Raw genomic sequence first — 27140 nt, forward strand, 5'->3', positions numbered from 1 at the left:
AGTATCGCAATGGAACCTGGGCGAGAACAGCTTCCGTGCATCTGATTGCTTCTGGGTCTCATATTCCACCTGAGGCCATAGCTAGGGTGTTCAAGGCAAATGTAATAACTGCTGTAGCCGTCGATAGAAAGGCATCACAATGGCAAACGAGTGTCAAACCTACTTGAGTGTGGCGGCTAACTTTAGAACCTCAGCTGTACAAAATGAAATACCGAAGATATACCATCGTATCAACCACATAACAGAACATCGTTGTTGTTGTGACGTCACGTAGAGTCCATGAGGAACTCTGAAGAAATATTTTCAGTATGACTGAATTCGGACGACTTTTTGCGATTTTCTTAATTTCCTTTCCACTTCTAAACCTACATGTACGATTTCGGAGGGGCAAGCATGTTATGTTGGAAGGATGTACGAAAGCACCGAAAAAAGATTTGAGAGGCTGCAGATTCCACAGCAAATTACGAAGGAGAGAGAGAGAAGTTGAGAATAATTGTGCAATCGGGAAAACATCGTCGTTATTTAATTTTTTTTTACAAAATACGATTTAATGAGTACTGTATCGTGCGATGAATGCCTCTACTCATCATTTTTACACTTCTTTCGATAAAAATAGCTTAAACATAAGCAACTAGAACGGAGGAATCTGCTTAATAGCACACTATACGATACTACTGTGTTTCTTCTACTGTAACACGTACGAATAAAGTCAACTCTGACAGAATGTAAGGAGTAACGCGTAAGTTACAGTGAAGGTCTAGCTCTCAGTAGATCTATTTGTTTACAAAATCCGGCACTGAAGAAAGAGGCGGAATGCAGGGAAGCAACCGCATATAATCACAAGCATCTAACAAGATGTACTCCATGTGCACAGTATGCATACATATCTGAATCACTGCAATATCTGGATATGTAGTTTTCTTGTATACATTTGTACGTCAATAGCGTGAGTCAAGGATCCATAAAGTCACAATTCTCACCTTTAGACTTATCTTCTTATGTGGACTCTTGTTTTCTTACAGGCTGGCCAAACAATGTCTAATGACTTCGTTTACCTTTACTCTCCCCCCCCCCCCCCCAACTGGTTTAACATACGAAAACACAATGCAGTTCGCTACAGTGTCACTATATCTTCCCATTCATGTCAGACGTACTAGAGTGATTATGCTTGTCAACGTCTTCCTGCATTGAACCCTGCTTTCTTCATTCTTACTGCATTCTTCGGCAAATGAACAGCCCTCCTTTCCCAATACGGCCGCATATGATTGCGTTCACTGTGGCTAATCCCCTATACGTGCGGCTAATTGTTTTTAATAGATGGGAGAATGGTACGAAACAGCCCATAGATGTGTCTTCTAATATCTCGCTAACCTCTCAGCAACATGGCTCAAGCTGATCTGGACGTGTTATTCATTTTGCAACAACAATTATCGTCGCAGTTTGCTCAAGTATCATGCATGCAAACACGATGATAGTAGTAGAACGAGGATCCAACACGTATATTCCCGCTTGCAGAAGCCGCCGGAAACAATGAACAGGTAACAGCAAACACTTATTCACTGTCTATGAAACTGCTCCCATTGCGATATGGTAGGTGTGATATTTCCTGCGAGTTCATGAAGTGAGTTACCGTTCTGATGGCACTATGAGGTTCGCGAGAAAGTCTTTGCACCGGTAGTTGACTATTGTCACCTGCAAAAGAATTACCCACATAACTATGTGGGATGCCTTAGTATATCCCCCTGGCGATTAAGGAATAGAGCCGAAATAATGGATTACAAATCGATGCTCACCTGAGTCACACACTGTGATCCCCGTACAGTGATTTGGGTACCATGGAATTCCCTTGTGAGCCATTTCGAGTTTGTAACTGAAGCCCTAAAGAGGTAACACTGCTGTTATTGCGCGCTTGCATGTGTGACTATTCGACACACTTTCGTTCCACTCACCACCAGCAAACAGCTGTTCGCTGACAAGCCAGTGAAAACACATGTAAGTGAGTGAACCGGGGAAAGAGAGGGGAACAAGCAGACTGTGCGGTTTGGTAGACTAGTGTACTGAAGCACGTTTTGGAACCACACGGTCAGAGGTGGGGAAATTACTTTTATTTTGTAATGAACTACCATTACTCATTACTTGTACAAAAAACTAATGCATTATATTACTTTTTGGATATTAGTAATGCATTAGTAATGCCATTACTTTGACGAAGTAATGGCATTACTCTGGCATTACATTTACGTTTTAGGGCATAAGCCTCAAAGGTGCTATGCATAAGTTTTTTCCTTGCTTTTTTTGCTATAGGCAATAGCCACCCGAGTGTCCCCAAATCGGTGCCACTAAATCCCCGCAGAAGCGAGTCTGATAGGCAAAAGCTATAGATCAGATTTATTGCAGATGATGACTTTTCTAGCATTATGGAGCCGGCGGATGAGGCCCAGCTATACAGTTCTGTCCTGGCAGAAAAACTACCTCTGACAGCACAAGATAAGCTAACACGGTACCATACCAAAACAGTGAATCCCTACGGCAATTGTTACGTATTACCCTCATAGAGGCTATGTTTCTACTAAAAAGAAGAAAAGACACCCTATATATTTCGGCACAATTGCGTACCCCCGCAGAACAGAAATGAATTTCCGACGAGCTATAGGCATGGTGAACAGCACAAATATAAAGTTACAAATCGTACAATGAGATACGATAAAGATACCAAGATCACAGACGCACACATACGATATGTGCAATACGGTTGACACACAAAAATCGAACATCGAAACCACCAGCTCGCCTGCTCCTTCGCCGTTTTATCTATCACCAAAATACGATGCGAACCTCCGTTTTTCTACTCTGACCAAGAGACGGCTGGCTGATTTTTTGCGCCATAGAACACCCTCTGTTCGCACAAAAGAAGGAGTCACTTCGAAAGTTGTCTTGACTCAGGGCGTACCACAAGGCAGCGTTTTAAGTCCTATACTTTTCAACCTTGTAATGGCAGGCCTAAAGTCCTGTATCGCCCCTAAAGTCAATATATCTATCTATGCTGATGACGTCTGCATTTGGACTGTTGGGAAATCGAGGCCTGCAATCCTACGCCGTCTTCAGCATTCCCTGGATAACATCTTGCGGTACCTAACAGAGGCAGGCATGGATATATCAACTGAGAAAACAGCAGTCATGGCTTTTACTCGGAAGCATATGCATCGGTATCAGCTCTTCCTTGGCGATACGCCTCTTAGGCTGGTAGCACACCATAGATTCCTGGGTGTCATCCTAGACTCCAACTTGTCCTGGAAGAAACACATCGATCACCTGGACACAAAGGCACACCGGTGGATTTCCGTCATTCGCCACTTTGCTGGGCCGAAGTGGGGAATGAATGAGAAGTCTCTTCTGGCCATCCACAAAGCCCTAGTCCGAGGGACTCTGCTATATAGCCTACCAGTCTTGCACGGAATTTCACAGACGCAAGAACAACGACTGCGGTGTATTCTAGCACGGAGCTTAAGGGTATGTCTTGGCATCCCGAGAGCCGCGGAAACGCGGATGGTGATAGCAGAAGCCCGCGAAATACCCATTGAAGTCTTACGGCAGAGGGAGACCATTCGCCATTACTTGCGCCTCAGAGCACACCACCGCCGCCATCCACTAATAGCAAAAGTTTGTCGCCGGAAGCAATGTAACGCATACAACTGTTTCATGGAAGTGAAACCTAAGGTTCCCCCGTTTTCTGCAAGACCAGTGGTGCCCACGACGCCTCCGTGGTCGCTTCCAGTACCATCGATCGCATTGTCAATTCCTGGTCTTAATGTCAAACGAAACCAAGTGCCTACAGCAGTTCTGAAACAGCTTGCAGCGGATATGATGCACAATCGCTATTCTGACCACACTGCAGTTTTCACTGACGGATCCTCCAGTCATGAATGTTCATCGTCTGCATTTGTTATTCCAACTGACGGTGTGTCACATGGATACCGTCTATCACACCGCACATCATCAACGTCGGCTGAGTTATATGCTATCCTGTTGTTTCTACGTAAGACGCCCTGTGACGATCCGCGGGCCTGGGTCATCTACTCAGATTCAAAGGCTGCTCTTCAATGTATAGCCAACATGGGAATACGTGGATCGCTCGCCCCAGTTGTCACTGATATCCTCCATCAGGTTCAGCTTCTAAGCGATCACGGTCATCATATATCCCTGCAGTGGGTCCCGGGTCACTGTGGTTTGAGCGGAAACGAAGAAGCCGACAGAGCGGCAACGGCTGCCCAACAGTCTCGGGCTGTTGTACCAACGGTGTTATCAAGAGGAGACAGGAGATCACTTCTGAATGAGCTCATTCAGCCACTAGCTCGCCAGCAGTGGAGTCGGGACATCACTGACAGGTATCTCATGTATTCTGTAGATCCCACTATGTCCTTCTCAGTTCCCGACCGTTTACCACGCTATTTTACGTCCCTCCTGCACAGGCTTCGTCTCAACGTTGCCTTCACTCCCCAATTCAAGTGCCGAATCGGATACTGTGACAGCTGCCTATGCTCCAAATGTGGCGTTGAAGCGAACATTGAGCACGTCCTAATAGAATGTAAGCTCTACGAAACGGAGAGACGGCAACTCTGTGCTCAGCTGAGTGGTGCTAGCCGACAGACGTTCAACCTGGCTGCAATTCTTGGCCCATGTCAGAGCCATGTCCAACACCGTCGAGGACTTCTGATGTTCTTGGAGTTCCTCTTGGCTACCGGCTTGCTCCAGACGCTGTAGGGTCCACCCCTGCATCTCAAGGACCATTGGCGCTTCTTTCATGTGCTTCTTCCTTTTGTGCGACGTATAGCGTTGCGCAACCAGACGACGGGAGTTCGAGTTGGACTTGCACATAACTTCATTTTCATATTTCACATCTCATGCTTCTCGTGTAATGGGGTAGGGTACTGCTCTCAAGCGGTGAATCACCCCAGACCATAGTCATGATTTAGTTGTTGTTGTTGTTGTTGTTGGAAACGGCTCAGATGCGCTAGAAATGTCTTTGTTATACTAAAATTTATTCAACGCTCAGTCCATTTAAATGCCATTTGCCGTCTACTCTAATGGGTTTATTACACTGTGATGAGACAAGCCTGAGTTTGAGCAAACGAGGGAATGGACGACACAGAGACCAGGCAGAAGTGCATTGGGAACACCGTGCGTGGACTACACAGGAAACAACGCAGTAGCAGCAGATAGTGTATGCATGTCACTAACCCAATGTTGAAGACGCTACACAATCCATAACGGTCAGAAAGAGTCATGAACCTCGTACCTGTATTTCATAAATTCCGATGAAGGAAGAGAACGTTGAGAGGACGACGAATAATCGACGACGCTAAATTTCATTATGCCCTTAGACGGACGCTTATGGTGTCTACAACAAAACGTTCGAAGAACACCAGTAGTACCTCACACTCGTTTTTCTAATGTGTAAAGAGGCGGATATCAAGTGCATGACACATACTTCTATACTTGATACACGGTGTTGTCGCTCGATCCTGCTGTTCAAGGATTCCTGTCGCCAAGCGATGCTGAATCACTTCCCGGTCTGATATGTGTTATGGCAAGTTTATCCCGAGCTACAGCGTTCTGGTTGTACTCTTGCTCGACCTCTTGAAGAAAGACGTTCCTCTTCTGCGGATAGAGCAGCGCCCTTCAGCGTTCTCAGACCTCGAGGAAGCATCGCACAAGCAGCCAACCCTCAAGTTGTTTTCCCCGGGTCTGCTCTTCTACATATAGGCTCACACGCATGCTTGGAAGTTGGAACTCCTTGCATTGCTTTCACAAGAGCACGGGAACAAAGACAACCGTCCAGTTGTGTATAAGACGAACACTAGAATGGAGCAGTTGGCAAACTGCACCTCAACAGAATTGGAAACACTGAGAGCCAAGTGGACGCTGGATCGGTTACGCTCACATGAATCGGCATGAGCTCTTCACATCCTTCACATCACCACAACGACCACCACGCCTGGGACGGGTGCCCAGCCACCTACGGTACGCCATACGCGTAATTTCTAGAGCTCCTTGGACAGATTTATGTTTCAGGGCACTGCAAGCGACAAATGTCTATACTTCACCGGAATCCCTCTCCCAAGAACAAGCAGCACCTATTACCAAGGTGCACTGGATTCGCTCAACAGATGGTACTCTGCCCAGACATCTCTGGTACTCGAAAGCAACAACGAAGCCCACTCAAGAAGTTTGTAACTTACGCAACGTATACTCTGTAAGCTGGACCTAGGCCCGGTCGCCAACGCTTTTTGATGGGCCTACCCCAAAGCAAGGCCGACCACGTATGTCGTCAAAGCAATGTTCCCTGAAAGGACGCAAAACTACCATACTGTGTTGAAGTTACGAAACGCGGAAGAAGGTTTCGTTCACCGCACTGTTTCCTGCTGTTAAAACGCATAACACAGACGGAACATTAATACGACGAAAGCTTTCGTGATGTTTTTGCGATGCTGAATGAAACGATGAATGCGCGAATTCTAGCGCCATGGCTTGCTATTTGCACTAGGGAATTGAGGTTAGGGAACGCATCGCGGCGTTGGGGACTTCGGACCTTCAACGTGTCACCGAAAAACTTGAGTTGGTTCCCACAGTAAGCAAATCGGGATGCCATGCAGATAACCCATTCGGTGTTCGTTGTGTAGCTCTAGCCTTGGCAGCGGTTATCCATTCTTATAGCCTATGTTCATACTTTTCTAGAACCATATCCATTGCTTCACGTGAATGCCATTACTGCGAAAGCGAGTTATTATGACAGAGGTCATGAAAGGTTTCCGCAATTATTTTGCCAAAGGCCTACCCGGAGATCGCCTATCCACCCACCTAAGCCTATCCGCGTACGTATGTTGGGAAATGCACTTCGTTACACAGACACACAAATGCTTCGTGTCTTGTGATGGCATCTTCCAAGAGGTTCTCACCTTTCTTTCTAACGTCTTTAGTTCTTGTCTGAATAACGATGCCGATCACTGCTGCGACCAAAATGAGGACGAACAACACGGTAACGATGACAGCAACCAGCACATAAGACACCACACTGTCGTCTAAATCTGAAATAGGATGAGAATTAGGAAATGCACCAATCAGACAACACATCTTGACATTATCAGTCAACGGAGCGATGCTTCAAAGACGATAACGCATGCAACGACACATGCTTCGATTCACACGCACGTTAGGCAAGTTATGGTAAGTCTGTCACCTGTAGGAAGTCAAGAATGAAGTACAGCGTCAAGCTTTCTTACCGAATAATACAATGTGGAATACGCAGGGCTTCTTCATTTTTCCGATTTCATTTTCGGCCCAGCAGTGAATTGTGCCGAAGTCGGCAGCAATTTTCGGAGAGTACAACAGAACTCCGTTCGAGCTACTGTTGTAGTTCGACGTAAGATTCCTCGTCGTCACGTTTGTGCCTGTTGAACTTTTGAAAAGCCAGTGGAATTTGACGTCGCTGGGTTCGGCAGATATTTTACATGGGACTTTAATTATGTCGTTGATAGAACCCGTAATGTAGTCGTCAGATGAACGCGCACATTCAGGTTCATCTGTAAAAAAACGGAAGTAAAAGACAAGATGAGATTAGTATACACGCGAACATTCGCAGGCTGTCGTGTATACCCCGTTGCCTGGTATACCAACATAATGTGCTGACCTTGAAATATACACAATGAATACGAGGGTTTTTCTTTTTTGCGAACGTCAACATCAACGAAGAATCCCAAGATTGCAAGTTCAAACCCGGCCGAGGATGGTGGCAACTTGGTGGAAGGGTACAAGTTCCTCAGACACGCCGTCATCCGCGAGGGACGTCAAATGTGGTGTGCCGTGTGTCGAGATTTCGGCGCACGCTAAAGAACCCTCAGATGGGCAAAATTGATCCACAGACCACTGATGCGTCGCTTATGATCGCAGTTGTCTCGCTACGTAACGCCCCGAATTATTTATGTCAACGAAGAAAATTGGCTGCATCCTTGAGCATTGTGCGAAACGCGTTTAAATGCGGTTGCTTAAAATTGGGCCATGATTCATGGTAAATTTTTGGTCACGTGATCACTGTCACTTGGTCTATAAGGCGACAGACGGACCTACACGGTGGATAGCCCTCTATTCATTCGCCCTATTCATGGCGAAATTCGAAACTTCGCTGTGGAAGAAAACGATGCGTACTCACAAAGAACCCTGAGAAACAGCTCATTGCTCGTAGAATTGCCAAGATCATTGGTGGCCATACAAGTGTACACGCCCGTGTGATTCCTTCCAGGGTTCAGTATGTCCAGCCTCGTACCGTCTCTTGTGAAGTAACCGGATTTGTAGAGTGGCATCCTGCGTAGCGGCCTATGGTTAAAGCACCAAGTGATGCTCGTAGCAGCTGGATTGCCGGTCGCTGTACAGTCCAATGATATGGGCGTTCCATGTGTAACGTTCACTTTAGCCACCTTCATATCTTGATACAGTAGATTGACCTGTGGTTTATCTGCGTGAAAGAAGCATCGCACCTTTCATATCAATCAAACATAGCGTAGAGGAGAACGAAAAGCGGCTGCATTTAAAATGAAACTCTGCAGGACGGAATATTTTGCACTTTCCATCTTTCGTAGCGCACCATAGTATATGCGCTGCGTGTGACTTCGATCCTTGCGGATTGGAGATCGCCGGGCTTTGCTCTGCAATTCTCTTTATTAATTAATTAAATTAATTTCTTAAACCCATTAAGGCTTGTGATGGCTGATCGATTTATATCAGGTCTGAGATGCCATATCGCAAAAAAGGAAATGCAGCGCAGTGAGAGTCCACAGCTCGCATGTTGCACGAAATAGGATTTACGCAGTACTAAACACACTTGTAGGAAGGGAGTTGCCTCAGGACAGAAGCCGCCGATATTTCGAACAGAGACTGTTCTTCTTCTGGGCACCGTCCTCATCATTGGCATGGTATTTAAAGGGTTAGGTGTGACGTGTTTAAAGGTTCATGCGAATTGTGGGTCAACAGCCCGGAGGGAAGAAAGGTCCGTACGTGTTTTTACGGCGGGAGTGAATGGCTGCTTTGTTAGAGTGTGGAGGGGATTATGTGAACGTTCACATAATCCCCTCCACACTCTAACAAAGCAGCCATTCACTCCCGCCGTAAAAACACGTACGGACCTTTCTTCCCTCCGGGCTGTTGACCCACAATTCGCATGAACCTTTAAACACGTCACACCTAACCCTTTAAATACCATGCCAATGATGAGGACGGTGCCCAGAAGAAGAACAGTCTCTGTTCGAAATATCGGCGGCTTCTGTCCTGAGGCAACTCCCTTCCTACATCTCTACCGGTTCGCTGGATTTCTACCCATCTACATAAACACACTTGTGCAGTGCTAAAAAAGCACACTCGCCATCCAATCCAATCCAGTCTGTTTCGTTGTTATGAAGGTCATGCACGTGCGCTTTCTAAGAACGTATTGTATACATGGATATTCTTGTTTTGGGCAGCTCACATCGATAAACCAATGAATAAGTATACAGGTAGTGACTTTTTCGGTTTAAATGCCTTTCTCAGATTCGGGGGTAAAAATCGGGCGCTATTTTTAAATCTGTAATTCGGGGGAAAATCGGGCGATAATTGTGCCTTCGGGTCTTATCGGGTGTTTTTGTTTCTCCTCTTGTCTATTAAATCCTTTCCTAATCTCTCTTTTTTGTTGTTGTTTTTCGGGATCGTGACCTTCCAGCGGTAATCCCCGGAGGCATAGACAGTGTTGACACACATGGGTGTATTGCTGGGAACGTAAGTGACCCATTCTTACATGTGTTACACGTGGCGACCTTTGTTCGTCTTCTGTAAAAACGTCACTTGAGGATTTCATAGAGACTGGAATTCGGGCAGAAATAGGGTTTAACCCGAATCGGTCGGAGGTCAGTTCGGGGGGAATAACCGGTCGGAATCGGGTTTAACCCGAAAAAGTCACTCCCTACAGTTTCATTGCGTAATAGTGATATGAATAACTGCAGTACACAGTCTGTATACTGCAGCTATTCATATCAGTATTAGGCAATGAAACTGTTACGTAAAACTTTTCAGTACGACAAGTATGTAAGTAGGACGTAATTAAACTTTCAGTACTTTTCACGACTAAGTAGCATTGTCCAACTTTCACTATCGGTTTCCGTTCCAAACACCCCTCCTCGCATTCTTCTCACACCCTTCTTCACTCTAGAATGTTCTTTATGGCTATAGATAATAATTGTTACTCCCCTTAGAAAAGAAAACGGCATACAAAGAAATGCTTAAATGCTCACACTGAACATCCAGATTCCATACGTCGTTGCTCTTGCTGCTTTTTATCAACGGATTTCTCGCAATACACGTCAGTGTTTGCCTGTTATTCTGTACCGTTGGTCGAAAAAACAGCACAGATAGGTCATTCTCGACGATCCTTGAACTGTTGAGCTCCTTGCCGTCGAGCCACCACGAAAAATGGGGAGCAGGTCTCGATCCGTATGATTCACATTCCACTCTAGCGAGGACACCTGCCTTTAAAGGAGTGTTTTTGTTCCGAATGGTGACGTTCACTGGTTTTACTGCAAAAGAACCATGAAGCAAATCCGATCAGGTAATCCCACATTTTCAAATCACTGTGCATTTGGTTCGGTACGTGTATATTGCTTGTACTTAGCTGAAGCATCATGTACGCTTAAAAGACCAGCGAAGTGACTTGGAATTCCCGGTGAAACCCTTTACCGAGTCGCGCAACAATTATGACGTTTTGAGCGCGAATTACTCTGCTTGAAACCAACATGGCGAGAAGCAAAGGTGGGTTGTAGGTGGAAGGTGCGGTCAGCCTGCTCTAGAGCACTGCACAGGCCGCATTCTTATAGGCAAGGCCCGGCCCGAGCCCGGCCTTCCTTTGATTTACCCGCCAGGGCCCATACCTAGGCTGCATACCTAGCACAGGCCCGGCCCAAGCCCGAAGGATCCTAAGTTTCTCGGCCCAAGCCTGACCCGAGCCCGAGAAATTTATAGGCTACCCGGGCCGGCCCAGTGTATCAGGCTGTAAAATTTGACCGTGGCTAACTAACAGAGGGGTAACACAGGCTTGAGCACAACCTAGGCCCGGCAATGGACAAGCCCGTGTCCGGCCCGGGCCCATAATGGTCAAACCCGAGCCCAGCCCAGGCCCGCAAAAAGAAAGCTTTACCCGGCCCAGGTAAAGCTTACCCGAAAACCCGACCCGGGCCGGGCTCGGGTTTTCGGGTAAGCCCGAGCCCGTGCAGTGCTCCAACCTGCTCTAAAGTGGCGGCTCGGTGCCCCCAGGGGAGGGAGGGGGGGGGTGAAAGAAGGGGGTGATGGTGGCACAGGAGAGGGTAGGGTGTGCTAACCCTCTTGCTCTGGGATTTTGGTAGTCCAAGAGGACTACCCACCACAGAAAACATGCGAGCATCCCTGTGTAGTCTTCATTGGAATGCTCCCTGTACCGCGGTAATCGCCAGGATTATTGACGAAGTTACCCCATGCGGCGAGAAGCAAAAGCGCGCACCTCCGACTATGCTCATGTTCTTTGTCATATCTGACGTAGCCACTCGTGACCTGAGCTGTAGGTAGGAAGAAAAGTGGGGATGGGAGAATCAAACGCTTGCTGGAAATCGCTGCTGATGTGCCTCGTCCTTGTTCCTTGTGTGAAAGCATGTTGTCGACATACACCATTTCACCGCAATAAAAAAAAAAGAAGAGAAAAAAAACAGCTTTCGGTTTTGATGTCTTGCACTGCTCCTTTAACAGCATGGCAATGGGTTTACGTTGATTATTTTCGGTGGCATCATTCATTTACCGCATACTTTTACCGGACTTACAGTTCAACCTTAAGGACACTGATGTTTGTAACGGTCCCGTAATATTGCTGTTGGAAGCCTCGCAGGTGAAAACACCGTTATCAAGATGCCTGGGAACTTTTGGAATGATTAGTACAGCGCGGCCACTTGACGAATTCTCCTTGAGAGGATCCTCCAGCCAACGGATATGAGCATCCGGCTTCCCTGCAAGAAAGATGCTTAATGAAATATTCAACATCATGATTATGATATTTCTGCAATGAACTGTGATACGTTTCAACAAGCAAGACGAAAAAAGTTCGTGTGTAAGGTCGATGCTGTTCTATCGGCAGGTGTCACCAATAAGGTTTTACTCGGTTGATGTGCAGAATGCTGATGAATGTGTCGACAGGTTTAGCAATCATTTAGCTATCCGTTTCCCACTCACAAACACACAAGATGCCCACTTATCACGGGCAGCACATACGCATGTGACGTCCATGCATGCGTAGCCTACGCATGATAGAAGGGGAGTGACTACGTCTGACGTATTTCAAACCTGCAAAATGAAGCAATGTTGCCAGCAAAAAAACACTCAGTTGAGAGAAACCTGCACGCTATTGCGTGAGCACAAAGCTATTCAAGGAACAAACGTATTGGACCCATACAAAAAGAAACACGTGCATGTATGCTTTGGTTCATGTCATTCTTTGGCTGGCCAATTAGAGTATCGATCGGGAAGGGCCGAGATTCGAAGAGGGCGCTGTCTTTGCTAGGAAAACCGAAGAATTGACGGCTCATTATGAGTGATTTCAATACACTTTCCACGTTGCGAATGCTATTAGGTGAACAAGGATTGAGAGGTAGAGGGAAGGATGCTACACTGGGTACCTAAGGGAGGAATGATATAATGTCCGAAACCGACCCACTACTTCACCGTTGGTAGGGAGAAAGGAGCCATGTAAACGAAACACTCAGACCATTCTTTAGAAAATGTTAGCACCTAGTTGTGAAAAAATAAAATAAAAATGAAAATCGCAAAATTGTCATGAAAGAGCTATGATAAAGAAAATTAAGAATTAGGAAACGTTTCGTCATTTACTACAAAGCATTGTCAGAACTTCATTTATCTGTTTACGGAGGTATACCAACCAGCTCAATGCAAATTCGGGAGTCATAAGACTTCGACTTCGAGGATGCAATATGAAGAATATGTAGTTTCAGTTTTTCTCCTTTCACGTCGCAACTACACATGGAGGGAACCGCGCGAAAGTTAAACGGGATTTTGCGGGCCTCACTCCGGTCTGCATGGACTGCATGGACGCAAGTAATCTGGACCAATACGCCAAGTAAAATCAGTGACACCAAACACTAGCTTTATTTCGATGATGATTTGGGTGTTTAGCCCTACACCACTGCGGTAATTTCTAGAAAATATAATGATAAACCTCACAGTGATAACGGGAGCCCTGCAGTGTCCAGAATGGTGAGGAGTGCTGTTTGGGTCGGGCGTTGGTGAGCTGGATTTGACCATGGACAAAGTAATTTCGTCCAACTCAGAAGGCAAGCGTCTAGCTGATTTAAAGAAAATCTAAGTGTAGCCCAGAAAGGTTGGTAGTGAGGGCAATGGACAATGATGTGTTCCAGGTTTTCCAAATCACCCAGTGACGGCAGCTCGAAGAGTCTTGCCGCAAGCGGTACCGCAATTGAGCAGTAAAAGCGCTTCTGAGTCGCATCCGATGAATGAACAAATACACCGTCCTGACGAGAGATAATTCCTGGCAATGAAGAGCGAGCGTTGGGCCACGTCCTCAAAGCACATGTGGAAGGAACGTCAGTTGCTCGAGGCCACGGGTTCCGTCCAGCATCCAACAATGGAACGACAGTCACGTCACAGCAATGCGATATGTCTGCGATACTGGTAGAAGACAGAGCTGCTTCTGTGGCGCGGTCAGCCTGCTCTTTCCTCACATCTCAACGGTGGGCCGGAACCCACTGGAGAACTACCCTGTGGCCTGGTTCATACACCTTGCAGTATGCCATGGACACACCCATCACCACGGTGGCGCACGAGACTCGTATGCCTGTGTTATCAAGCAGCGCGGACATCGAGCCTTTAAACGCTGTCCATACACGAGGGCGACGATCGACTTTGTACTGTAGAAAGAATAACATAGCATAAAGCTCTGCAGTTGTTGATGAGGTTTGGTGCGAAAGGCGTCGTCCTTGCACTACGCCCTCGGGTGATATTACAAATGCCGATGCAGACTTGACGTTTCTAGAAGCGCCATACGTATGTACCGCTACTGAAGTAGAGGGCGAGTGAGTGTAAACAAAAATAATATGGAGAAATTGGCTACGTCAACCTGCATGCTGGCTATTCCACATCACTTAGAACAAAACTGAATAACACTTATCAATTAGCCATAATATAAGAAAGGAAGAGAAGAAAGAAGAAGGAGAGGTAGTGGTGGTGGTGGTGGTAGTAGTAGTAGTAGTAGTAGTAGTAGTGGTGGTGGTGGTGGTGGTGGTGGTGGTGGTGGTGGTGGTGCTGATGAAAGGGCTCGCCGTTGTCGGCCTCACAGAGGTGGGCAACGTCACGACTGACGCCCTGGGGGAATAAGGCGTCTAAGAAGAAGTAGAGATGGTGGTGGTGGTGGTGATGGCGAGAGGGCTTGCCGTTGTCGGCCTCACAGAGGTGGGCAACGATGCGATATCCACAGTATTGGACATGACGCTGTCCTCCTACACACAGAGTGTAGATTATAAACGGTGGCGTCTGACAGTCGGAGACTTGACATGAGACTCAAAAGAGAACGTATCAACGCTAACTGGCGCGGCGTCTTTCGATAACCACTGGCTTATCGAGGGATGACGGAGGCCTGCACAGCGTGCAGCGTATGCACCGAGCATACGGCAGCGTACGCTTACGGGGTAGGCGAAGGTTGTCACTGCTCTTACTATAGTAGTGGTTCCGACCGTAGGAAACTGGCGCCCCCATACGGTAGCGTGAACGGCCGAGGTTCCGTCATATGACTGTCTCTGCGTGTCATCTGCGCCACTCAGTAGAGGTCACTTTCGGGGCGGTATCAAATTTTCCTGAAGAGTGGGTAACGACGATTATGTGCTCGCAGGCGGAAGTAATGCAAAGCTGTCTCGCTTTCACGCAATACCCCAGTCGGGCGTTCTCCTACTTCTACTACTACTCCTACTACCTACCCGTCTCGTCTCGGCCATTCTTGGAACTCCAAGGCAACGACGAAGGCTACCAGCAAAAATTCTTCGAAGAGTGTACAATGAACAGGTGGCAATTCTATGGAGGACAGTAATGTTGTAAAGCTCCGTCGCCCGCAAAAGCTTTGTGAATTGCAAGAAAAAAGTGTAGCAAGAAAAATCACATCCCCATCCAGAACCAGAAAGATGTTGAACAGCAGAAATCCCCCTATGCGCCTTGACTTTAAGGTGCATAATGGGCCCAGTCCAGCGAAGATCCGAGTCGATGACTACGCGCAGATATCGATGGAAAGGTACGAGCTTCTTGGTACAGGCGCCAAAAACGGAAATTCGTCATGCACTTGCGTGTGAACAGGAGTTCGATGCATTTTTAAGCAAAAAATCCATCTTCACTTGAGCGAGATATCTGTGCCAGTTGCAAGCAGCGCTTAGTAGCAGATCTTGATTTTCGTGCTGTACAAAGCGCAACATCATCCGCATACACAGAGAATGCAACAAACTTTTCTAGGAATTATCCATTTTAGGCCAGCCATTACGTCGTACTGAGGACGCACCCTTATGGTGCTCCTTGGGGAACAGTATTTATTTGTTGATGTACATACCCCAAGGACCCTAAAAGCATTATGGGCTTTGCTTGGGGCTTTGTCTGCGGGATGTGCGTGTATGGCAGTGCTCCGGCCAGTACAAAATCTTAAAGACATCAAAACATTTGACCAGACACTCCAAAACCTCGCATGGCGTGCAAGACACAAACGTAAGAAACGGTGTCGTACGTCGTACGCGCGCTTGGTGTCAAGAAGCAGCTTTAGTATGCTGGACTGAAGACATGAGATCAAGAAATGGAACCATAGAACTCAGATGGCGACGAAATTCAGCGATTTGAGCAGGCTCCCTGTCCTTCTAGCCACCAGTCGGAGACAGTGCGAAACCATTCCCATGATCGATTTTCCCATACATTTCGTCAAACTTGCAGCGCGAAACGACGATATATTAGTTGGAGGTTTACCTGGTTTAAGGAGGGGAACAACCATTGCTTCCTTCCAGCTAGGCAGTGGACAGGTTTGTTGCCAAGAGGTATCACAACCGTGAAGGAGAGCTTGGATTGACCTTCCGTGAGGTTTCGGAGTACAGCATACGTGATTTGATCAGGACCCAGAGGCTGAGCATATGTTGCAACGCTGCATTTTGCTCGACTAAAGTGAACTCACTGTCCATAGCCATCGGTGCATTGAGGCAACCCCGGAAAAGTTCAACCGTCAAGCTCTTGACGAAATCGTGATGTACCGGAGCCGTCGAGTCGGTCGTGGGTGTCGGTAATACAACGCAGAAATCAGTGGCGAGTGCGCTTTCATCCACACCTGTGATAGCAAAGGCTGCAAGAAGATTCCGCTGTTGGGGTGCGTCTCTCATTGCCCGGATCTTTCTGGCCATATCGAACGATGAGAGGCGTTGAAATAAATTCCACCAGCGCTTCCGGATCTGGCGCTACTTTAGCTTTCACCCTCCGCCTCCGTTATGCGACATGGTCTGCAAGCTAGCCAGTGCGACGCGCTGTTCTTTCTGCTCGGCTACGTAGCACACTGAGGTAAGTTACTGCTGGAGAATGGCCGACGTGCCCTGTTACACGTCTGGATCAGGCAGTACCATCGTGGGCGCCACAACGGATTGCTTGCAGACAGCTTTTGCAGACCTTTGTCCTTTTCGTTGTCCCCTCGCACTGGGGGTTTTTATCGCTTTTAGTATGGATCACCAACCCGCCCGGATTTTAACTTTATTGCAGACAGCACCCTTGGTGAAGACACAGTAGCATATACATACGTTCTGAGGCCTTCGCGAAAAACCTTCCAGTTCCTGAACTAAAGTACTTCGGTAGTCGGCAATGAGGGCAGTCTGTTGTGCAAGGTATATAAGGAGTAGTGTAAACGGCAACGTCCCCTTAGATTTAATGACAGCTTATGCAATAGCACCGAACACGTGGAGGAAAAAAAAAAAGAAAAACACCAGTACGAAAAGTTGACTGATGGCCCCTGGTTACGGCACGTTGGTAAATATTTCTAACAGACTATGCCCCCTGATTAAATCATACATGATTTGGCAAGTACCAGCACGTGTAAATATATTGATACGCACAAAAGACGACGACGTAGCAGACACCATGAGATCTCAACGTCGCTCACCTTTTGTCTCAAAGTCAGAGGTATAAGAGATATATGCACATGCACAGACATGCACAAAGACATTTTGTCTAATATATGGCGATTTGTTGCATTAATAAGCTTTTTGTGTGATGGATCAATCCCTCAATTATTGCGTCATGTTCTAGCGTTGGAGTCCGAACTACAACAGGTTTTTCAAACGCTGCAATTGTTACGCCCCTTGCAACATATCATCACGGTGTGCAATGCTTATGACACCCGGTTACATGCGTTTCTCACAAAGGACATTCTACATAGTGCGTTTCATAGTTTAAAACACAGAAGTAAGAGTTACCTCCAATGGCACGACATTCCAGGTATAAATCCTCTCCTTCACTATGGTTTACGTACTCGTTTGACTGCAAACGCACTTGGCGAAGCCGGCCAGCCAGCACAACTAAACCGTGGGGAGGCTCTGCAAGAAGAAGGGATAATAATAACAATAATTGTTGCAAGCGAAGTGTTTCGAAAACGTCTGCGCAACGTGGAAACAAAGTTACATTTGCCACACACTGAGGTAGCTTACATACATCTCACACATTACAGAGGTTGTGACACTTTGTAACCAAGTTATCCTGGATCAAGTAAAATACGATTGCGTAGATGTGAATCTGCGTTCCACGTTTTACAACAAAGAGCGTAATACGTACGTAGAAAATCGATACAATTCACCACACTTAGCGTGAGACAGACTATATATCGAAGCGATTATGCGAAAGCAAATGGCCAGTAAAACCTTAAAATGATGACTGATGACTATTTGTCATTGTAGTGATATTCATGTGCCTTTTCGTGTAGCGTGCCATGTACTCACCTATAACCTTAAGAAAGTGAGTGATGTTCCTCTTGAGGTCATTGCCGTAATACACGTGACAATGATAGTGTCCCTGGTCGTACGTGTTCACCATGTTGATACTGAGCCAGATGGGCAGGCGCGTAGCTCTCAATTGCAGGCGATCCTTCCAAGTTGCACTGGGCCTGTGCGTCATCTGCCGCACTGGGACATTACGACCATCTGAAGTGAGCATGTAGATGAGCTCAGCACCTTTATACCACCGTATTTGGGATGGGTTTTCATCGTTGCTTCCAGACAGAACCGTTGTGTTGCAATACAGCTTTCCAGTCTGGTTTGTGACAACAGTGATTTCATTCACGTATCCTGCAAAGGACATCAAAAAATAAGTTTTTTTTTTTCAGCGTAAGAGATCTTAGAGGAGAAACTGGGCCGACTACCCTGAAACACCCTGTGTGTCTGAGCCATTCTCTTCACGGTGGAAATTTTGAATCATATTTTGGAACCCAAATTGTGCATTGCCTGCGAGAAAACAGGTAACAAATTTGAACTCAAAGTTAATATCACAGCAGGGATGGCCTTCTGCATTACGGAACGTGCGAAAAGTATTGATTCTGGCCAAGCATGACGTGGTTAAACTGTGAGAAAATGTTGTAAGTGAAAAAGTCTGTTGCGTCTACGTCAGCAAAAACCTAACTGAATGGGGATTAAAAAAGACGCTTTACAAAACGCACGTTGAAAGACTTTTGCAAAGACAGCATGTTAGCAAACGATACAGCTGTGGCAAACCGTTTCCTGGCTGTTGCACCAAGCTTATAAAGTGCTGTGCCTTTACTATAGAGAGCGGTTGCCTATAAGTAACCCCATACTTCTCTAGGTTTGAGCCATACTGCAACTGCCACAGCTGTACATTGGAGAGCAAGTCCGCTCCAGACTGGCGGCATTCTAGAACAGGGTTGGCTACCGAAAACGGAAACAGAAACGGGAAACGTTAATACCCAAATTCCGCAGGAAACGAAAATATAGAAACGAAAAAAATACAAATCTTTGCCTTTACTGGAAACCGAAACGAAATTGAAGCCTAGAAACGTTAACGGAAGCGGAATTCACGTAACGTAGTTCCCCTACCTTTCCTCTTAATACGCATATAATACTGTCTTTGAATCCTTCATACCAAGAACGAGCGTAGAGTGGAACCACCTTCCACCGTCGTTGTTTTTATGCATGCTTATATGTTCCATCGAATTATAACTAACCACCACTCCCCTCTGTAGTGCTTTGCCTTGAGGGCATTAATAAATAAATAAATAAATAAATAAATTGCATATCTTACTATTCTCTCATTCCCATCTCATCAGTCATCAGACTGATTTAATGGCGAAATACATGTAGACAATGCGAATGATTCGTGCAGAGAGGTTCCAGCGAGCCACTCAAAAGCTTCTCGGGATACTAAAATAATCCGATCCGATTCGATCCGATCCAATCCAATCCAATCCGGACGAAACAGCAACGCCGTAAGCACGCACCTAACTGTTTTGCTCGAGTTTGTACCGAAGTTGTGCCAAGTTGACGCCAGAGTTTGTGCCGAGTATGAGTGGTCGGGGGGAAGACCACATACGTCTTTTGTCTTCGTTTCCTACTTCAAGTATGACACGGAAAGGAAGGTTTGTTATCGGGAACAAATTCTGCAGGAAACGAGAATGGAAACGGAAGTGAAGATATTTTCGTTAATTTTACCGGAAACCGAAACGGAAACGAAAATTCGCTGAGGAAACATAAAACGCTACCGAAAATCATGTCGAAACGGTAACGGAAACAGAAATGAAAAATTGAATTTCGTAGGCACCGGAAAGAGAAACGGAAACATTATCGGTCCTTTTTGTGCCTTCGGTGGGTTAATGTGTGTAAATAGCAAGGTTACCCGATTTTATCTTCTTCCTTTTTCTTTGGTCACACTGAATGCAGAGGACGGTTTACGAGGCAACAACACTTTGTATAGAGCTATTCGCTTTGAGGTACAAACGAATGGGTCAATGTAAATTAAGAACCTTTGAAATCGGGTGTACGTAAACGGGAATATGCATTTCACACGCTTATGACATACTCTTTATGTCAAGCACATGTAAATAAGTTCCTTGGAATGGTTACACCGTTAACGCTTTTTTGCCCTCTTTTCGTCTGAGAGTATGGACAATGGCGAGCTGCTACACACGAATGGATCGGTGTACTTACCGTTACCTCCTACTGCACAACACACCCTCTTTGGATTTTTCTGACACACTTGTACGTGACAAATCACGAAAAAAAGAAAAAGAAAAGAAACGAAAAAGAAAAGATGAAATGAATGGGAATGTAACCATACAAGCACACCTACTAACCAAGCCTATTCCACTGCCGTATGGCATGCCGAAGTAGTTTACGATAGGTTTTATCGGATGACCCTCAACGAATTTCCAGTACATAAGTCGGGAAAACGGGCGGGTCAGGCTGTTTAAACCATGCTCATAAAAACGCGTACCTTTCTTGAAAAATCGTTGCGTAGTGTTCTAGTGCGTAATATATACTGCGATCAACAGAGGAATAGTGTGCGCCTTGCTCTGATAAATATAATCATATTTTGTGCCTGCTGTGTTTATATTAGACGTTACGTTTCCTCCTAATTTTTCTCATATTTGATAAAACTAGTCAATAGAAGGGGCATTAAGAAGACTCTACGTAGCAGAGGCAGATGCTGGGAAATGGTGATGATGATTGACGTTGTTATGGTGCACGAGCAGCTCAGGCTGGAAAATGAGTGACGCCTCATGGGTCTCTCCTATGGCCCCTCCTCCTCATCGCTCATCCTACCAGTACCTGAGCCATACCTATAGCACCTCTTGATATTTTGTTTACTTATTTTGCCAACACATATGAGCTCACTTCATTACTGAAGTGTCATTGCGTATTTAAAGGTTTAAAATATTGCAGAGAAGATATAATTATGGACAATAGCTTAGTCTCGAGACCAGATGAATTCCCGTGCTTAGTTTCGCCGTCTTTCACTCAATTTTGTTTTTCCGTTCCTTCTTTCTTTTCTTTATAGTTCAGCATGAATGTCGCTGGACGTTCTTATTACAGTAATTTCACGCACAAAATTTGGAAGCTCTGGCTACAGTATGACCCGTGCAGTGACATTTTATGAGAGTCATCTTGCCGTCATCGCAGAGCGCATCTTCTCGCCCCCATTCAGTAGCGCGATATCAGCGCGACGCTCCAAACATCCTGGCTCGTTTTTGCCTAAACGATGCGGCGACGAATAAATTGGCAAAACTTTACGAACCGGAAAATTATCAGCCACAACAGGCCCTTGTCACCGAACAAGGTCTGCAAGATCGAAATGGCTTACATGCGACCGTAAACAAATGTTCCATCGCACAACAGCCATCACATTAAAGTTGATGCTCAATAAAAATTAAGTGAAAAGCTGTCTAAACTTACGTCACTGCAACAGCGTCAAAACGGAAGCCTACAGCTGCACTCGGAGGCATGTAAGTATACCGTTTACGTGCAGGCGTTGAAGGAACAAAACAGAAGCCAAGAGTTATTGTGAGCAATTTCCACGTGTCAAGTTGTTGTTTTTTTCCTTCTGTTTCTGGCAGTGAAGCCTTGCAACATGGAACCTCCCTTTTCGGGCTTTTGGACCGCGTGGACACTCTTCAATAAAATCTGTGTGAACAGCTGACTAACAAGACAGCTCCAAAGACAGACTAAGACTCTCGGACACGTCTGACAGAACTAAGTACCAATGTATGTGTGCATAAACATTCATCCTGCTTCGAGGTCAAACAGATATAACCATGGAAAATTCCTATATACAATCAGATCAATGTTATAAATTTTCTTAGAGGGTGAAGGGTGGAGAGGCGTAGAGGGTGCATGAGTTCGTTGGGGAGAGCAAAGTGTTAGAGGGGTCGTTGAGCAAGACCCGCCTTCAGCAGAAAGAGAACAAGGTTTATTGCTTTAGCGAAACGTTCGGCAGAAGAACCACCGGGGCAGAGGATGTCCGTTAGCGTGCCCGAGCTGGAGTGAGGGAGATGGGCTCCGCGCGCAGAATGGTATGCTCGGCAGTCTCGAAGGATGTGCTCGATTGTTTCAGGTTGTTGACAGTGGCCACGGCAGGCGTCACCCCTAGAGCCGATCTTGAATAGTTGAGAGTTGGCGAACGCAGATCCAGTGCGGAACCTATGAAGCATGGTCTGTATGCCTCGAGGAAGGCTTTTCATGGGAAGAAGGGGGAAATGATGGTGCATAATGTCCCATATCACAGGGTGGCGCAGTTCAACAAGCTGCTGAACGGCCATTTGCCTGTTGGTGTCGTCCGGAGTTGGTAAAGTATTGCTGCAGCCCAGGTGTGCCGAGGACGCCAGCTGATCCGCCCGTTCGTTGCCGCCGATACCGACGTGGGACAGGATCCATTGGAAGACGATATCCCATCCGGTTTGTTTATGCTGAGCGCACGATCTTCTGATGCTTCGCGCTAAGATGTTGTCACACATGGGTTCCCCACATCCCATAGGGCGCTCCATGAGTCTGTGAGTAGGACTGCCCTGACGAACCCTCGCACCTGGATCGCAGCAGCTGCGTGCAGGAGAGGCAGGAGTTCAGGAGTCGTAGAGGATATCGGGTAACGCGATGTTCTCCCTTGCCAGGCCACGTTCACTGATTGGATGTAGAACGCACAAGTAGCACTTTTGGTACGGTCGTGAGCCATTAGTGAATACTAGAGTATGTGAGTAGTAGACGTCGCTTATCAGGTTCTCAGCCGCCACTCTAGCGGCCAGGGGGCTGCATTCCCTCTTTTTATGAATGCCTGGAACGTAGACCGTCATACGAGGTACAAACTCCCGCCAAGGCGCCGAAGGTAATCCAGCAGGATGTTGAGGTGATCCCTCAATGTGGGCCAGGGCGCTAGTAGCTTATTCGCTGGCCAAGCGACCGAGGGACGTGCGTGACCTTCTTACGGGGGCAGAGAAAGGACAGTGCTTCCTTCCGGACGTGGCCGAGTTGTCAAAGTACCGGAACCCCATAAGCTCGGAATGGATACTAACGGGCTTTTCCTTGGCCACCACGTAAGTCTGGGTAATTCCAGAGAAGCTAGGTATTCCAAGCGCCGTTCTTACTCCTGTCCGACGGAGCCGCTCAAGAGCCAGCCATTGTGTATGTCCCAGATCTACGTACTGTGACATGTACAGGATACGCGAGAGAATGAGGGCTCTGGAGCTTGAACAGCGAACGCGAACTGCAGCCCCATGAGTGGCCACTGATCCTTCGGAGTAAATTAAGAGTCTTCTTGCCTTTACGCAGTTTGGTTCACTAGCCTAGACCAGCGTAAAGCACTGTTAATGGTGACGCCAAGGTAACGGCAAGCCTCACATCTTGGGATAGCGGTGTTGTTGACGGAGAGATTAGGGAAACCCTTGCCCACATACTTTCGGCGGGGAATGCAAACAAGCATTGACACTTTCCAGGTGATACTACTAACCCTTTTTCAAGAAGTGCCGCACTGAGGCCGTTCAGTGCAATTTCGGCGGTGTCACGAAGCTTCTCCTTGTTGTCTACCACAACACGGAGGCAGCTTGATCTGGTGGTGGTGGTGGTGGTGGTGGTGGTGGTGGTGAAAGGGCTCGGCGTTGTCGGCCCCACAGAGGTGGGCAGCTTGATCTAAACGCGCGACTCACTCGATGTCGACCAATGAGAGATGCGCAACAGTTCAGCAAAGAAAACTGAAAGCTATTTTCGAACAAAAAGTGGTCCTCCTCGGTCGTATGCTCGATGACACAGGAATTGATGACTCTGAAGCTGTTTCACTAGAATTGATTCGTTGGCCGGCTCGGTTGTGCCGAGCACCTTGTTTCTCCCGCACTTGGTTGTTCCGTGCAAGCTAAGACTGCATGGCAAAGGCAAAGTACTTGACACTCCTGATTGGAACATATATTCGCTTAGTGTGTACTGTTGCATGTGAGGGTATGCATCAAGATCTCTTTCACAAGATGTCGTCTCATCCGTACTGACTTTGATGATCCCTCGCTGACATTTGACCTGAATACTGATTACATATTGCTGGACACGTTGGTTTTATATTGGTTTGAAATTGCATCACTTATTGCACCAGCCGTGAATAATTTTCAGGAAAAAAAAAAGCAACGGCATTATATTACTGATCCATCACTGCCATCATTGGCGTCGTTGAATCAAAGACGATAAGCTGTAATCCAGTGTACCCGTATAATGGATATACTGATGATACCTGGTAGTTCAAAGCTGTCTTACTCGCAGCTGACTCTCGAAACTCTCGAGACGCAGCTGGCTGCAAGAAGAGCTTCCTCTCTTGTGAGTCCTTGCTTCTATGCTAAACACGGTTCCACCTGAGGAGGAGTATTGTAGTGCTGGGTTGCAGCCGGCGAATGTCACTTTGATACGATGACACCAGAGAAGGCATCCAAGTTTGCATTTCTGGCTCCATTCTCAGGCTCCAGCAGTGGTGCTCATTAAATACCTCGTTGTACTCGCCTTGGAAACTGTGCCCTCTTTTACACAATAGTTGCGCATGCATGCACAGTGAAGGACTTCCAGAAAAATGAATATGTTGCAGTAGATCGAATCTCCTATTGAAAGTTGAAGCTCATTTTTTGGAAGGTGATGGAGTGATGAGATTGAAATGACACCCTGAAAGTTACCTTACCTTACAAATGAGTTCACGAGAAAAGCAAGGCATTGCATTACGAATTCTCAGGAACGGTAATTTCTTCACTACCCTGCTACGTACACACGTCTGAATAATGTTCACGTTTTTCACTCAAAAATGTTCAGGTTTTTACTCAACGCAACTCTCTTACTTTTGATCACTACTCCACAGACATATATTTTCCCTTTGAAATTTTGTGCGTCCGTCAGCACTGCTACCCTGGAACAGCCACACAAATTCAAGTTTTTTTGCATGAGCCTTTCCCAACGAAGGACAACAGAATGCCCTGCTTAGAAGTCATTTAAGACTTTCTCGTGTTTGTACAGCTCGAAGCAGAGTTAACTGGAACGCCGCGTCGACCAGCGGAGCAAGAGGGGAGCCACCCTGGCGGCGTCTAGTAGAAATAAAGGGCGAGGAGGTTTTGACATTTCCATTCTACTCGGAGGGGTGTTTGCTGTGGCGTGCCGAAGAGTGCGCAATCGGGCTGGCGTTATCAACGCTGCGCTCGTTTGGTTTTTGCGACCGTGCCTGAGGGATTGCGAAGAATCGATGATATCCCGATGGCGCGTGGCAGGTAAGCACGTGCGAACCAGTCGTCTCTCACCCCTCCCAAACTTCCAAAATTACGGCGAAGTGATCCAGACGACGAAAATTTTCAGAAAAAGGACTGATGTGGGGCAAAAAAATAAAAAAATAAAATAAAAATGCGGTTTACGAAAGGTGGGAGACGCAAATTGGGGAACATGCAGTCGAGGTACGAGCGAACCTCTGCTGACGAAAATTGAAGTGAGGACAAAGGTCATGGTGAATTTGTCTAGCTCTGATGATTATTCACTACACCAATAATAAAAAACCTTCACGGTGACTCCCTGCACGGTATGCCAGCATGCACACACACAAAAAAATTGTGTGTGTACTAATTGGCTGTGCTTCCGAGAAACTCCCGAGAGACGCGATATGCTACACCATGAAAGCATTGTTTTATTACTGTATTTAAAAACTCATTACGATGCTTTCGCGATTACCATCACTAATTATTTCAAGCATCTTCGCATCCTCAATTCTGGGCACAGTAAATTTTCCGAACAGAGACAAGCTGTTATTCATTTCATTCGATCACAAAATGAGCGTTTCGGATGACGCGTGCCCATGCGCCATCCCGTTTCCAGGCGCGTGACATGCCATCGATTCTCTGCATTATCTCAGACACAATCGCCCAAAACACAAATAGGCGCAGCGTTGATAACGCCAGCTTGATTGGGCACTGTTCGGCACATCACAACGAACGCCTCCCCCTCCCACACCTCCCTCCGACTGAAATGGAAATGTCGAAACGCCCTCTCCCTTTATTTCTGCTAAAGGCCGCCAGGGTGGCTCCCCTCTTGCTCCGCCGGTCGAAGCGGCGTTCCAGTTAACTCTGCTTCGAGCTGTACTTTAGTCCATGCTTACAGCATGTTTTTCACATAGAATGCCAAAGGGGCAACGCCACGCCTTAAAACGTGATCAAGAACTGTCAATCTAAAACATCTCAGAAAACAAGAGCGCTGTAGCGTTGCGAGCAAGACTCACATATATCTGAGTGTTGCGTTGTATTTTCCTCCTGTATTCACTCTGTACTCACTATGCTCACTAACTCCTGTATTCACTATGCAAATAATTGCGCACACTGCAAGTAACATGTTTCGTAACTATCTTGACACCCATTGTGCTGATCAGAAGTGACTACGAACTTATTGACATCGGCGGTTTTAATACAAGCTAATATGACCTCCATGAATAAAAACCATAGCCTCACGAAAAGAGCGAAAACGGTTTCCCATTTACAAGAAGGAGAAATTACGTCTGCAAGCGAACCAAGCTGAAGTAAAAATAACACGTGGTTTATTTCATTTATTCTCCCTCAGTCTACCACGTGGCTCAACCTTCACAACGCGTTTTCCCTTTGCTTCAAAAGACTGCTGAACAAGGCCTTAATAACAATTCCATTACAGTGGCATTGCGTGATACAGACTATTGGAAGAACCTCCAGCAAGCTCTCTTTTGCGCCACCTGGCAAATTTCTCAAACTTTCAGCTTCATTCGATGTGAGTCCCCGCAGCATTCCGATCGTTCGCTTTTGGCTGGTAGACATCAATAACGTGAAAGAGTGGTATAACGTGTTACCACGTGTTGTGTTATATAGTCAACCCACACTGTAACGGGAATCCGTCAGTTTCATTGCCTGTATTTGGATACACTGGCTTTCACTTTCCACATCAGATGGAACGTGCAGACACATACAGGCCCTTCTATTGCCATTCTTCATTTGTGTAGCGACAGACAGCGAAGTCTTGGGAGTGCGTGACCGGACAAAGTGTCGAACAAAGTTG

The 27140-nt window shown here is 46.5% G+C and overlaps 1 protein-coding gene across 1 annotated transcript in view; it reads right to left on the reverse strand.

Moving 5' to 3' along the window:
- Positions 1-493: 493 nt before the first annotated feature.
- The window catches only part of LOC135397717 (B-cell receptor CD22-like), a 77931-nt gene continuing 51284 nt past the window's right edge, over positions 494-27140 (reverse strand). Inside the window, exons 2-10 of the mRNA XM_064629327.1 lie at positions 18066-18410; positions 17547-17666; positions 11865-12047; positions 10314-10595; positions 8207-8509; positions 7281-7580; positions 6957-7085; positions 1794-1878; positions 494-1692 (exon numbers count right to left, since the gene is read on the reverse strand). Coding sequence (XP_064485397.1) covers positions 1799-1878; positions 6957-7085; positions 7281-7580; positions 8207-8509; positions 10314-10595; positions 11865-12047; positions 17547-17666; positions 18066-18410 — 1742 coding nt within the window. The 3' untranslated portion in view covers positions 494-1692; positions 1794-1798. The remainder of the gene's footprint in view (positions 1693-1793; positions 1879-6956; positions 7086-7280; positions 7581-8206; positions 8510-10313; positions 10596-11864; positions 12048-17546; positions 17667-18065; positions 18411-27140) is intronic.

The sequence above is a fragment of the Ornithodoros turicata genome, chromosome 1 (genome assembly GCF_037126465.1).
Source record: "Ornithodoros turicata isolate Travis chromosome 1, ASM3712646v1, whole genome shotgun sequence".
In the NCBI taxonomy this organism is placed as follows: Eukaryota; Metazoa; Arthropoda; class Arachnida; order Ixodida; family Argasidae; genus Ornithodoros; species Ornithodoros turicata.